The 15,728-nt window shown below is 44.0% G+C and overlaps 1 protein-coding gene across 4 annotated transcripts in view; it reads left to right on the top strand.

Annotated features, from left to right (window-relative positions):
- Window positions 1-15,728, top strand: part of LOC138662083 (ligand of Numb protein X 2-like) — a 118,214-nt gene that overhangs the window by 99,987 nt on the left and 2,499 nt on the right. For all 4 annotated transcript variants that reach the window (XM_069747219.1, XM_069747220.1, XM_069747222.1 and 1 more), the window contains 5 exons: window positions 19-393; window positions 1,098-1,265; window positions 6,686-6,860; window positions 8,141-8,366; window positions 9,681-9,839. In XM_069747219.1, coding sequence (XP_069603320.1) covers window positions 19-393; window positions 1,098-1,265; window positions 6,686-6,860; window positions 8,141-8,366; window positions 9,681-9,839 — 1,103 coding nt within the window. The remainder of the gene's footprint in view (window positions 1-18; window positions 394-1,097; window positions 1,266-6,685; window positions 6,861-8,140; window positions 8,367-9,680; window positions 9,840-15,728) is intronic.

Genomic DNA, 15,728 nt, shown 5'->3' with positions numbered 1-15,728 from the left:
GCCTTGTTGCATTTTCAGGTTAATGGAATGAATATCAGTAATGTGTCCCACAGCCAAGCAATTGCCTTACTCCGGCAGCCTTCTTCTGTGTTCTACGTCACTGTCCTACAAGAGAAGGGTTTCTCACAAAGATCTCATCGAGCAGAGGGAACCACCACAGCTAGTGTCTGCAAAGAAGTGATCCAAGTGACTCTACTGAAGCAGGATCGATCGGAGCCTCTAGGGATCAAGTTGGTTAGGAAGACAGAGGAGCATGGTGTTTTTGTTCTGGATTTATTAGATGGTGGTCTGGCTGCAAAAGATGGAAAACTAAAGTGTAATGACAAGGTCTTGTCCATTAATGGTCATGATCTCCGTCATGGGACTCCTGAGACGGCAGCGCAGATAATCCAGGTAACCGAGCCTGCATTGTCTGTATATCATAGCTGTGATGGTGGGCTGAAAGAATACAAGGTTTCTCATGTTTGACCACATGGGCCAAATATGAAATTAGAGATGCTAAGATCACTGATGCTAAAGCGATTTAAAGAAAACCATCCATGATGACTGATTTAATGAAATAAGGACATCTATATGATACCTTTTTAGAGTTATATTGGCGGGATGGGGTGGGGGGCATAAAACTATGCTAAAAAAGGAGATCTGAAACAAATGATCTTTTTTAATGCCAGCCTAAAAATTATTGTTCTCAACAGCACATTGTCCTGTGTAAACCGGACATGTGCTGCCGATGATAAGAAATTCTATGCTCCGGGAACGGTCATATTAATGATTGTTCTGTGCACGCAGAATGTTTGTCTAAACAGGCTAGTAAGCAACTGGTCCAAATGGAACAGCCGGGATTAGCCCATCTAAAAGGACCGTAAGTGATTCTGAGAAGCCTTGGAGGGTAACAATCCTTTTCAGATGTTGGGACAAGCTGGTTAATTTGTGTTGCATTGCACTCCACCGCAGATACAGGGCCTGATGCTGACCCAAGTATTATTTATATCAGCTGCCATTTACAATGTCCTACGTGATTTTGCATTTTTGTATACAAGTGAATTGTTTACCTTGTTTATGAAACTTCAGAATGACATAATTTTGTCATCTTGTAGATGAGTGAGGCACGGGTTAACTTTGTGGTCCTTCGGCAAAGTATCCTGCAGGCTATGGAAGTCAATGAAGAAGGAACTTCATCTGGGAGCAGTAGCAATGGGGAAAGTCCTGTCCAGGCACGCAAGAGGCCTAGTGTACATCCATGTAGAAGGAAATCCACACAGAGGGTGAGTTATTATTTCTAAGTAGTTTGCCACAGTAGGACCAGATGGTAAAGTTTACTGGCTTTAAGGAACTGATTGAAAGCCGAATTCAATTACAGTGGGGAAAAAAGTATTTAGTCAGCCACCAATTGTGCAAGTTCTCACATTTAAAATTGACATCATAGGTAGAGCTCAACTAGGAGAGTCAGAATGAGAAAACAAATCCAGAAAATCACCTTGTCTGATTTGGCAAGATTTATTTTGCAAATTATGGTGGAAAATAAGTATTTGTTCATTAACAAAAGTTCATCTAAATATTTTGTTATATATCCTTTTTTTGGCAATGACAGAGGTCAAACGTTTTCTGTAAGGCTTCACAAGGTTGACACACACTGTTGGTGGTATGTTGGCATGTTGGCCCATTCCTCCATGCAGATCTCCTCTAGCAGTGATGTTTTGGGCATGTCACTGGGCAACACGGACTTTCAACTCCCTTTATGGGGCTGAGATCTGGAGACTGGCTAGGCCACTCCAGGACCTTCATATGCTTCTTACGAAGCCACTCCTTTGTTGCCCAGGTAGTGTGCTTGGGATGATTATTATGCTGAAAGACCCATCCATGTTTCATCTTCAATGCCCATGCTGATGGAAGGAGGTTTGCACTCAAAATCTAACAATACATTCTTTCATGTACAAGCAGGGCTGCCACTAGAAATTTTGGGGCCCCATACTGGCAAAATTTTCGGGGCCCCCTTGAAACTCCGCCCAGGCTCCACCCCAGCCCCGCCTCCAGGCTCCACCCCACGAACTGTCCACAGTCCCACCGCTCTCTCTTGGAAAATCTCCACTTCTCACCTATCACACATTGACAGTTCCCATCACCAGATCACACATATAGCCGGCAGCTTTTGTTTTGGCCAAAAGATTTTTTAAGCCGCCACCATAACACGGTAGACACTTTTGGCCGGGCCCTACTCTACTGTAACCTACTAAATATTTGTTAAAATATGCAATACAATTTAGGTATATTTTTATTTATTTTTCAATTTTTAAAATGACCAATATCACATACAAGGAACAAATACCACAGCACTATGACCAGATAACATATTACCACCACAGTGATCGAATAATATAAAATACAAGGAACAAATACCGCTACACCATGACCAGACCGCATATAACCACAAATGACTGAATACTACAATACTGATCAGTAATAAAAAAAACCCACAATACTATCACCATCAGTGCCATTATACACAGGAGATCTGTAATTAGTAAGCAGTGTCTGTGTACAGGTAATACAGTGATCACCGGTGACATTATACACAGGAGCTCTGTATATAATGTATAGGTAATACAGTGATCACTGGTGACATTGTACACAGGACCTCTGTATATAGTATACAGTGTATAGTGTCAGTGTATAGGTAACACTGACTCACCAGTGACGTCTCTAGGTGAAGTCCTTCATCTTTCATCCAGCACAGACCGCCATCACTTCATCCAGCCAGGACTCGTCTCTGCAGGAAATAAAACAGTCATTTCGAGTTCCGCTTGTAGAACACATTACTTAATTTTCCCAACTTCTACATTACACCACATGAAGAAGGCAACATGGTATCACTCTACACAGTAACAGGACCTCCCCCCCCATTTAAAACAGTATACTCAAAAAATAAAATAAATACATCACTGCAATAATAATATCCTTTAATTAGCCCCTATGGTAATATTCGCCATCCTAGCCCCCGTGTGTCTCATTCCAGGCTCCAGCCATATGTTCTCCCATCCTGCCCCATCTGTCTCCATCGTATCCATCCTGCCCCATCTGTCTCCATTCTGCCCCATCTGTGTCCAATCCTGCCCCATCTGTGTCCAGCACTCTGCCCAGTCTGTGTGCAATCCTGCCCCATCTGTGTCCAGCACTCTGCCCCATCTGTTTCCAATCCTGCCTCATCTCTGTCCAGCACTCTGCCCCATCTCTGTCCAGCACTCTGCCCCATCCCTGTCCAGCACTCTGCCCCATCCCTGTCCAGCACTCTGCCCCATCTCTGTCCAGCACTCTGCCCCATCTCTGTCCAGCACTCTGCCCCATCTCTGTCCAGCACTCTGCCCCATCTCTGTCCAGCACTCTGCCCCATCTCTGTCCAGCACTCTGCCCCATCTCTGTCCAGCACTCTGCCCCATCTCTGTCCAGCACTCTGCCCCATCTCTGTCCAGCACTCTGCCCCATCTCTGTCCAGCACTCTGCCCCATCTCTGTCCAGCACTCTGCCCCATCTCTGTCCAGCACTCTGCCCCATCTCTGTCCAGCACTCTGCCCCATCTCTGTCCAGCACTCTGCCCCATCTCTGTCCAGCACTCTGCCCCATCTCTGCCCAGCACTCTGCCCCATCTCTGCCCAGCACTCTGCCCCATCTCTGCCCAGCACTCTGCCCCATCTCTGCCCAGCACTCTGCCCCATCTCTGCCCAGCACTCTGCCCCATCTCTGTCCAGCACTCTGCCCAGCACTCTGCCCCCCCCCCGTGTCCAGCTTTACTGCCCCCCGGCCCCCACCCTGTGTCCAGCTTTACTGCCCTGGCACCCAGCCCCCCCCAGCCCGCCCACCCCCCCCCCCCCGCATCGCCGCTCTCAAAAAAAAAAAAAAGTTCTACTTACCTGCCGCGCTCCTCTCTCCACGCAGCTGCACCGTGCACTCGCCGGCGACTGACAATGACGTCAGACGCCGGCGACCTGCACGCTGCGGCTGGCGGCTGTTAACTATTGACGTGCGGGCGCGGGCCCGCACGTCAATAGCGTACAGCTGTAGCGCCGGCCGCCGCTAAGGGCCCGGTTCAGCCTGCGGCTGCCGGTAGGGGCCCGGTGAGCAGGTAAGAGGGGGCCCGATGCGGGCCCCCTCTGCTCACCGGGCCCCATACGCCAGTCATGGCTGTAATGCCCTGATGGCGGCCCTGTGTACAAGGATCAGTCATCCTGGTCCCTTTGCAGAGAAACCGCTCCAAAGCATGATGTTGCCACCCTCATGCTTCACCCGTAGCCATGGTGTTCTTTGGATGCAACTCAACATTCTGTGTCCTCCAAACATGACGAGTTTTGCTTCTACCAAACAGTTCTACTTTGGTTTCATCAATGCATATGACGTTCTCCTAATACTATTCTGGATAATCTAAATGCTCTCTAGCAAACTTCAGATGGGCCCGGACATGTACTGGCTTAAGCAGGGGGACACATCTGGCACTGCAGGATCTTAGTCCCCGGTGGCGTAGTGTGTTACTGACGGTAGCCTTTGTTACGGTGGTCCCAGCTCTATGCAGGTCATTCACTAGGTCCCCCTGTGTGGTTCTGGGATTTTTTGCTCACCGTTCTTGTGATCATTTTGACCCTACGGGGTGAGATCTTGCATGGAGCCCCAGATCGAGGGAGATTATCAGTGGTCTTTTAGGTCTTCCAATTTTTCTTTTTATTATTGCTCCCACAGTCAGTTGATTTCATTACACCAAGCTGCTTGCCTATTGCAGATTCAGTCTTCGCAGCCTGGTGCAGGGCTACAATTTTGTTTCTGGTGTCCTTCAATAGCTGTTTGGTCTTCATCATAGTGGAGTTTGGAGTGTGGCTGTTTGTGGTTGTGGACAGGTGTCTTTTAGGATATGTGCACACGATGCAGATTTAGTGCAGAATTGGTGCAGATTTTTCTGCTGCAGAACTGAACTGTGATTTAGGCTATGTGCACACGTAGGAAATGTGGTGCAGAATTTTCTGCATTAAATCTGCATCTGCAGATTTGATGCAGTTTCTGTGCAGTACAATGTAAATCAATGTGAAAAAAAAAGCTGTGCAGAAAAATCTGCACAGAAACGCTGCAGAACTGCACAAAAGATGCAGTGTGCACATAGCCTTATACTGATAACAAGTTCAAAGAGGTGCCATTACAACAGGTAATGAGTGGAGGACAGGGGAGCCTCTTAAAGAAGAAGCTACAGGTCTGTGAGAGCCAGAAATCCTGCATGTTTTTAGGTGACCAAATTCTTATTTTCCACCACAATGTGCAAAGTAAATCTTGCCAAATCAGACAAGGTGATTTTCTGGATTTGTTTTCTCCTTTTGACTCTCATAGTTGTGGTCTACCTATGATGTCAATTATAGGCCTCTCTCATCTTTTTATGTGGAAGAACTTGCACAGTTGGTGGCTGACTAAATCCGTTTTTTCCCCCACTATAGGTCTTGTTCTTAAGAAGCCAGCTAAAATAGATGATCAAAATGGTTTTCTACGACTGCGGTATTGATGACCTATCCTTAAGATAGGACATCCCTATGAGATTGTCTGGGCCCAATATCAGTATATCGCCAATTATCAGCTGTTTGCAGATCTTGTACACAGTAAGCAGATCGGTAAAAAAAAAAACTGACCGTCACATCCAAACATAAACTAGGTGTGAACAGGTGCTTACCTAGAGTCACCAACTCATATACAATAAAAACAAATAAAGCAGCACTCTGTAGTGCCATAGCATGCAAATATGAAAATTGAATTACTGCACTAGAAATTTGAAAAATTGAGAATGCTTAGCGCATAAATTGGCCATGTGTACCTGGATGCCACGTTAAGGCGTTTCTCGTTTCCAGGACCCTATGCACCAAGCATGCTATGGTGCTACAGAGTGCTGCTTTATGTGTTTGATTGCTTACTGTGTACTGGCCGTTCACAGGTGCTGCTGCTCAGTTCCTATTGAAGTGGATATTATTGTATAATTATTATTAATAGTAATAATATGTATTATTATAGTGCCATTTATTCCATGGCGCTTTACATGTGAAAAGGGGTATACATAATGAGGAGCTTATCTACCAAAAACCGTCAATTACATAGTTTTCCAACCTGTGCTATTCTGGCTTTGTGGACGGCTTATATCTGGTTGCTGTGAGAGCTGCATATAGCTGATCAGTTGGGGTTGTCAGGCTCCTATGAAACTGATGTTGTGGCCTGTGTTTAGGATAGGTCATGTATCTCATGGCTCTGGGCCAGCAGCCACAGACTACTGACAAGGCCAGTGGACCATAGTCCTTTTGAATATGTTTTCTCAATTCTAAAAAATATTTAACTTTTTTTTCCTTAAGAAACATTGCCTCTTGTTTTGTTTTGTTTGGAGATGTCCAGTATGGCTGCTCAGCTGCATTTTCTTAAAACCAGATCTGTTTAATTTGTTTCCTATACCAACTTTTGCCACCCAGATAAATTAGATTTTTGATGAGTTCCTTTAAAAATGCGAAAATTAGATATGGCAACAAAAATTCTTAAAAGGAGGCTCCAGGCGGTTGGTAAGGGGAATTTCCATGATATTAATGTAGGTCTGTGATGACCTTCATTTTATACTGGGTAGTATTTGTTTTGTTTAATACAGCGAATATACATTGTGTTTTGTCCTTTGAATTAAATATAGGACCAGCCTCAGGCAAGTTTATTAATGGAGAAAATAGTCACTCTGAAAAAAGAGCCAAGGGAATCTCTGGGGATTACCATAGGAGGAGGACGAGATCATAAAAACAAACTCCCCATCTATGTCTCCAGTGTTCAGCCAGTGGGGTGTCTGTTCAGAGATGGCAGAATCAAGAAAGGTAATATGCTCTCTTTATATGCTGGAAGACCTTTTTTGTATTTTTTTTATACTACCACAAATAGAAAAAAATTAGATCAGAAAGAAAAATGCCAGGCCATTCATTATATATAGAAGCTGCATAAGCATTCACCATTTCTTCAGGAGAACACTGCAGTTTCCAACATACTTAAAGATGTTTTCTAATCAAAAGCTATTGATGATTTCTCCTTAGGGAGCATTCAGACATCTGTACAAATTAGTCTAAAATACAAGTGACTAGCACACTCCAAATATGTTGTGATGCAAAGTGGGTTTTTTTATTTACATACAGTATACACAAACGTTTCGGTCGTTACTGGACCTTCATTGGACCTTGAGCCTGCACTTGCGGTGGACACTGCGTACTTCCCCTGTGCTGAGTAGGCGGATAGTGCGCATTATTTTTGCAGCCCAGACTGGTTGTGCATACTGTGTGGCCCTTGCTTTATCCAGCAGATAGTGTCAGTTTATGACACACTATCCTATTTACATAGTTTGTGCCTATCCCTTGAGCACTATTTTGCAGCCCATACTGGCGGCACATACCGCGTGCCTCCTGCTTCATTCAGCAGATAGTATCATTCCGTGACACACTACCCTATCTCAGTAGCTTGTGTCTACCTCATGCGCACTATTTTGTAGCCCATTCTGGCGGTATATTACGTGTGGCTCCTGCTCCATCCAGCAGTTAGTGTCACTTGTGACACACCATTGTATCTCTGCGGCTTGTGCCTACCCCTGCGTCCTATATATCTTCAGGCTTTTATTGATGCAATCTAATCTTACTACTCGGGGCTTCTCTAAGCATACTAGTATACTAGCACACCGATGAAGGTCCAGTAACGACCGAAACGTTTGTGAATACTGTATGTAAATAACCCCCCCCCCCCACTTTGCATCACAACACTTTTGGAGTGTGCTAGTCACTTGTATTTTACATAACAGGCTTGGGAACCTATGACCGTGCACCTCCTCCTTTTGGCTGTGCTGAACATTTTCTATATAACTATATGTACAAATTAGTCTGACACAGGACCGACACATAGACTGGCCGTGGGTATCACGACCTGAACGTGACCCACAGCCAATCAGATGCATCGCGGTCAGATTTCAGACTGATTTGTACGGACGTTTGAATGAGCCCATATTATATCAGATATGGATAGAAAGTGCAGTACCTGGCAGTGGCTGCTACACATATAATGGAGCTGCGCTTTGCAGCTCTGTTCCACATGTTTACGTGTCTTTTTCTCCTTACAGGTGATGTACTCCTCAGCGTCAATGGGGTTGACTTGACTTGTTTAAGTTATTTGGATGCAGTGTCTGCACTAAAGTCCAATGCTGCATCACACACTGTGGTCCTGAAAACCCTGGAATTAGTAGTAACTGAGAGACATGGAGATACTACGGAAGGTGGTGTTGAAGTAACAAGAGATCCTGGGGGTATCTGGTCTCCCCTGTGGGTCCACTGGTTTCATCTTCCTAGGTAAGTAGTGATCACTTTTAAATATACTGTACATATTTCCTTCAGCGGCAGCAGAGCTTTTGTGTAACCAGTTAGGGAGCTATCACATTGCGTTCGTGGGTTCTGTAGGGTCATACGTCCTAACCCCCCAGCAAAACTGGGTTCAGACGTATGCGCCGACGGGGCCATAGACTGTAATGATGCAGCCAGAGCAAAAGTTCGCTCTGCCGTGCATCGATTCCAGGAGTGTACGCCTACAGGAGGCTTACAACCCTACGTAGTAGACTGCGTCAGAGTGTCCACCTCCTCTAGACGTACACTCTAGAGCAGGGGTGTCAAACTGCATTCCTCGAGGGCTGCAAACAGGTCATGTTTTCAGGATTTCTTTGCATTGCACAGGTGATAATTTAATCACCTGCAGAGAATGATTCCAGCACCTTGTGCAATGCTAAGGAAATCTTGAAAACACACATGGTTTGAGGCCCTCGAGGAATGCAGTTTGACACCCCTGCTCTAGAGCCCACGTTCGCTCTGCCATCACCATTAGTGTCTATGTCCCTTTCGGCGCTTACGTCCAAACCCCATTCTGTGTGGAGAGGAGGGATTCGGTTCGGATGTATACCCCGACAGAACCTATGAATGCAATGTGAAAGCTCCCTTAGTACACACCAAATAATCGCTTTAGGCTACTTTCACATTTCCGTCTTTATAAAGATGTCGCAATGCGTTGTTCTGTGCAAAAAATCCTGCAAAGTTGCCCGCAGGATGCGGTTTTTGCACATAGACTTGTATTACCGACGCATCGCGATGTATGGACACATGTTCCATATGTCGTGCACTGGATGCGTCGGTAATTGGTGGACCGTCGTCACAAAAAAAGTTCAATGTAACGTTTTTTTGTGCGACGTGTCCGCCATTTCCGACAGCGCATGCGCGGCCGGAACTCCGCCCCCTCCTCCCCGCTCATCACAATGGGCAGCAGATGCGTTGTAAAACTGCATCCGCTGCCCACGTTGTGCTAAATTTAGCACAACGTACGTCCGGCCGACTGTTTGCGATGGCCCCGTACCGACAGAAGTGTGAAAGTAGCCTTAGCTGTCACTCCATTATTTTGGTATCCTTAATGCCTTTATTGTATTTATTAAACCTAAAATGTTTATGATATTGCTTGCATCCAAAGACATACTGATAGGGAATTTAGATTGTGAGCCCCATCGGGGACAGCGATGATAATGCGTGCAAAAACTGTAAAGCGCTGCAGAATATGTTAGTGCTATATAAAAATAAAGATTATTATTATTGCATCTAACAAAAAAAGATGTCTCCTATTCACAGCTCCCTGCACTGGTGTCGGCACATTTCACTACGGAAGAGTACCTTTGAAAGCTGGGGGTTCAGCATTGTTGGAGGTTATGAAGAGACCAAGGGAAATCAACCTTTCTTCATCAAAACAATAGTGCCTGCCACTCCGGCTTTTTTCGATGGACGGTTAAAGTAGGTTGAATGTGTATATATTGCTATTGCACTTTTTCTTATTTAGATAAAGTAGTTGACTCATAAGTAATTTCCATAAATGTCTGATAGAAGGAAGTCCCATCACTGCTAGCTGCATCTAATCCTCTTCATGGAGCTGCACAATACCCATTTCCTAAGGACTTATTCACGCGACCATACTTTCTGGTCAATGCTATGGTTGCAATTCCTGACTCAAACTGACAATCTCGTAGGCATCAATGCTGCTGTTCTGATTAGGAGACCCATAACTTGCAAGCTTATACCAGAAAATAAGTCTCAGGTCTCATTCAGATGTCTGTGTTGCACATACTTGTATTTTTTTTTTTTTTCACGGATACAACACGTACCCATTATAAATATCTATGATGCTGTTCATATGTCCATTTTGTCACGGACCGTGTGGCTGTGCAAAACACACGACATGTCCATTTTTCCAATAGCACAGGTGAAAACGGCAAATACAAGTCTATGGGTCTGTGAAAAACACAACCGCACACAGATGGCATACGTGGTCTCTCTGTGTTATACATTGTAAAGAACAGGAGAAGCTTTGTAATTTATTTCTTTATCCATCCATGGAAAACACTGATTACATCCTTTACATATGTGTTTAACCCCTTCCCGACCTCCGCCGTACTATTACTGCGGAAGTCGGGTCCCCTGCTTTGATGTGGGCTCCAGCGCTGAGCCCACCTCAAAACCAGGACATTCAGCTGTTTTGAACAGCTGACATGTGCTCGCAATAGCGGCGGGTGAAATCGCGATTCACGCGGCCGGAAATGATCGCATCGCCAACCCCCATCACATGATCGGGGGGTCAGCGATGCGTCAGGATAGTAACCATAGAGGTCCTTGAGACCTCTATGGTTACTGATGCCGCTCTGCTGTGAGCGCCCCCCTGTGGTCGGCGCTCATGGCAAGCCAGCAATTCAGCTACATAGGAGTGATCTGATGATCACTGCTATGTAGCAGAGCCGATCGAGTTGTGCCAGCTTCTAGCCTCCCATAAAGGCTATTGAAGCATGGCAAAAGTTAAAAAAAAAATAAAAAAAATTAAAAGTTTAAATCACCCCCCTTTCGCCCCATCCAAAATAAAAAAAATAAATAAAAAAAACTACACATATTTGGTATCACCGCGTTCAGAATCAATAAAAAAAGATTAACCTGATCGCTAAACGGCATAGCGAGAAAAAAATTAGAAATGCCAGAATTACGTTTTTTTGGTCGCTGCGACATTGCATTAAAATAACGGGCGATCAAAAGAACGTATCTGCAACAAAATGGTATCGTTAAAAGCGCCAGCTCGGCACTCAAAAAATAAGCCCTCACCCGACCCCAAATCACGAAAAATGGAGATGCTGTGGGTATTGGAAAACTGCGCAAATTTTTTTTTTTTTTTTTAGAAAAGTTTGGAATTTTTTTTTACCACTTAGATAAAAATTAACCTAGACAGGTTTGATGTCTATGAACTCGTAATGACCTGGAGAATCATAATGTCAGGTCAGTTTTAGCATTTAGTCAACCCAGCAAAAAGGCCAAAGAAAAAACAAGTGTGGGATTGCACTTTTTTTTGCAATTTCACCGCACTTGGAATTTTTTTCCCGTTTTCTAGTACACGACATGCTAAAACCAATGATGTTGTTGAAAAGTGTAACTTGTCACGCAAAAAACAAGCCCTCACATGGCCATATTGACATAAAAATTAAGTTATGGCTCTGGGAAGGAGGGGAGTGAAAAACGAGAATGCAAAAACGGAAAAGGGCAAGGTCGTGAAGGGGTTAAACACGGACGTGTAAATGAGGCCTTAGTGTAAGTGACTTGTAGGAATGCTGTTCTAGTCTATCTCTGTTTCTGTAGCTATACAATTATCAAAATAAAAACACTATAAATCATGGTATTTTAACCGCATTTTGCCGTGGCCAATATTCTTTTTTTTTTTCCCTCAACTTCCAAAAGCCATAACTTTTTTGGGGGGTATTTCTTTCAATCTTGCTAAATGAGTTTTTGTTGTGGGACCAGTTTGAATGACACCTTGCAGTTTACCAATTACTATACTGAAAAACGGAGAAAAAAAAATGTAGTGAAAATGTAAAAAAAAAAAAAACAGTTCTACCATATTTTTTTTTTTTTTGGGGGGGGGGGGGGGGGTTCGCTTTATCGTGCTGTAAACATAACCTGGCAACATGATTCTCCATGATAGTACAATTGCAGGATATTATCAGATTATTTTTTTATTTATTTTAAGTGGCGAAAAACAATTACATTTTGAAATGAAAAATGTTTGTGTTGCCGCTTTCTGAGACCCAAAACACTTTTTTATTTTTCCATCACTGGAGGTGCGTGAGGGCTCGATTTTAACATGACGAGCTGATGTTTTTATTGATGATAATGTGTGGTGCATGCATGATATATATATATATATATATATATATATATATATATATATATATATATATATATATATAGAAGAACTACAGTTCAGCAGGGTTTTTTTTCTTTTACAGCATTTACTGCATAGGGTACATCATTTTTAGATTTTGATAGATCAGACTTGACTTTTAACAACAACATCTGCAAGGAGTTTTTATGTTCTCCCCTTGTTTGCGTGTGTTTCCGCTTAGTTCTCTAGTTTCCTTCTACACCCCAAATACATACTGCTGGGGAATTTAGATTGAGTCCTAATGGGGATCGTGATGAGGTCTATAAAGTGATGTGGAATATGATAACGCTATATAAGTAAGGGCTCTATAGCACGTTGTGTGGCCAGTACATGTGGTGACAGTTTTCACATGTACCAGAGACACTTACACATGTTGACCCATGCAAGTTAATGGGTCTATGCACATGTCTGTGTGTTTCCACAGACCATGTGTCCATGGGCAAAACAAGCTGACATGTCCAGTTTTTAACAACAGTATGGGCCGAAAAACGTAGTGCACACTGATGACACATGGATGACATCAGTGTGTCAGTGTGACACGTATCAGTGCCTGGGAAGCACTGCTACTTTTCACGCTGTTCCCTGGTGCTGTGTGCTGAAGACAAGCTCGCATCATTTTCACCTGCGATCAGCTCTAATAGGGGAGAATGTTGAGAGTTGTATTCACCTGATAACAGTGAGAGCAGACAGTGGCGGATGGGACTACTACTCTCATCAGCCTACACCTGCTCCCTCTAATAACAGTGAGAGCAGGTGGCAGCTGATGAGTATTCATCAGCCTGTGCTATAAATACATTTTAAAAACTGCGCAAGTTCCACTGTATTTTTGAAAATCAGCCAGGCAAAACTGACAGCTGCTGGCTGCAACCCTCAGCGGTCAGCTTCAGCAAGGCTGGTTATCAAGAATAGAGGGGTCCCCATGCTGTATTTTTAATTAATTAAACAAATAATTAACAAAAATGGTGTGGGGGCCCACCCCATTTTTGACAACCAGCCTTGCTAAAGTGGACAGCTGGGGGCTGGTATGGGGCTATGGATATTGCCCCCGCCCAGAAGATGCTCCAGTTCTGGCTCTTCCCACTTGCCATATGGCTATGGCAAGTGGGGTTCATATTTGTGGGGTTGATATCACCTTTGTATTGTCTGGTGACATCAAGCCTTCTGTTTAGTAATGGAGTGGCATCTAGAAGACCTCTATACTTTATTTACAATATAACTATAGGATTAGTAAAGACACAGCCAGAATAAAGTCCTTTATTTGAAATAAAAACAAAACACACTTATACTTTTTAAAATAACAAAGAACCACAGTTAGGTGAGTATAACGCCCATTCCATTGAAGCACTCATATTGATGTAATAAAAAATAACCATATCCCTCACCTGTCCACTGTAATCCATGGTCTGGGGGATAAATAGTTTTCAACCTGGACGGTGCCAAGATGTGACCGTACAGGCTGAGAACCACTGATGAATGAGCTGCTGCGAGAGCACTAGTGGTGATCTCATCGAGGTTACCGCGGGTTACTGAGGCTGCGTTCCCTGTCGGGCTGAACTGCCATGACCTCAGCAGTGTGGGAAAAAGTCAGTGAGTTCACCGTAGATCACCTGTGATCTGGGAGATCTGCAGTGAACTCACTTTTTTGCACGGTGCTTAAGTCACCGCAGTTCAGGGGCCCGTCTGGGAACGCAGCCTCAGTGATGAGCGGTACTCTCTATTATGTCACCGCTGGTCACTGATGCTGTGCTCGCAGCAGCTCATTCACCAGTGGGTCTCAGCCTGGATGGTTGGATCTTGGCAGCGTCCAGGTTGAAAACTATTTATCCCCCGACATGGATTACGGCATAGGACAGAACGATGGATATTGTAGTTTTATTATTGTTTTATTACAGGAGACAAGGGTTTCAATGGAATGGGTGTTAGGTGGCTATAAATGTTTTGTTTTAAATAAAAAAGGAAAAGTGTGTTTTTATTTCAAATAAAGGACTTTATTCTGGCTGTGTCTTTATTTACAATATAAGTATAGGATTAGTAATGGATAGGTGTCTTATAGGCACCTCTCCATTACTAAGCCATGGGCTTTATGTCACCAGACCATAAAAAAGTGATATCAAACCCCACTTGCCACATCTACAGGGCAAGTGGGCAGAGAAGGGCAAAGTGGTAGAATTGATGCATCTAATAAATGTGCCTTTTCTGAGCCGCTGCTATTTTTAGGCGGGGGTGCCGATATCTATGGCCCCTTACCAGCCTGAGAATACCTGTCTGCTTTAGCTTGGCTGGTTTTCAAAAATCGGGGAGACCCCACGCCGTTTAAAAAAAAAAAAATTTATTTAAATAATTAAAATAGACGGCGTGGGGACCCCTCTATTTTTGATAACCAACCTTGCTAAAGCTGACAGCTGAGGGTTGCAGCCTGCAGCTGTCAATTTGCCTGGCTGGTTATCAAAAATACAGGGGAAGCACACTTCTCTTTTTTTTTTGTTGCACAGGCAGTAGCCGATGAATACGCCCATCAGCTGCTGCCTGCTCTCGCTGTTATCAGGTGAATACAACTCAACATTGTCCCCTGCTAGCACTGATCTCAGCACGAACAATGGAGAATGATGAGAGCTATCTTCAGCACCGGGGAACAGCGTGAACAGTACCGCTGCTTCCCAGGCGCTGGTACGTGTGGTACTGATGCAGCACACTGTTGCCACAAGTATGACACATGCGTACATATGGATACTGATATCTCCAGTACTGGTTTGAAAGAGTGCTAACCATAATAAATACAGATACAGTAATACCAAATTATTAACAGGATAAAAAGTGAACGATTTAGATTATTTTAGATTTAAAAACTTTGCATATTTTTTTTTAGTACACTTGAACCTGCAATTGTATTGCAGTAGTATATATAGAAAATAATCGCAGAAGGACTGAGATGGGTGGTTTCAGCAGACCCTTGCTAGTCATGACAACTAGTGATGAGCGAGTGTACTCGTTGCTCGGGTTTTCTCAACCCCGATCGGGAGGTCTGAGTATTTGTAACTGCTCGGAGATTAACTTTTCATCGCCTCAGCAGCATGATTTGTGGCTACTAGACCGCTTGATTACATGTGGGGGTTGCATGGTTGCTGGGGAATCCCCACATGTACTCAGGCTGGGTAGTAGCTGTAAATCATTCAGCAGCGGCGATGAAAACTAAATCTCCGAACACTAACAAATACTCAGAGACCTCACGATCGGGAAAACCCGAGCAAAGAGTACACTCGCTCATCACTAATGACAACCTATTGGCTTAGAAGGATCTGATGGGGGGTAGATGTGTGCATCAGCAGTTGCATCATTTCAATGCCACAGTCAGTGATAGCAGCATTTATGTGATTTAACCTGCAGTGATCAGCGCTAGCTCCAGTCACTGCTGTTACAGGCAGATGTCA

The sequence above is a fragment of the Ranitomeya imitator genome, chromosome 2 (genome assembly GCF_032444005.1).
Source record: "Ranitomeya imitator isolate aRanImi1 chromosome 2, aRanImi1.pri, whole genome shotgun sequence".
NCBI lineage: Eukaryota > Metazoa > Chordata > Amphibia > Anura > Dendrobatidae > Ranitomeya > Ranitomeya imitator.
The sequence above is the reverse complement of the archived record's forward strand: the minus strand, read 5'-3'. Positions and strand labels throughout refer to the sequence as shown.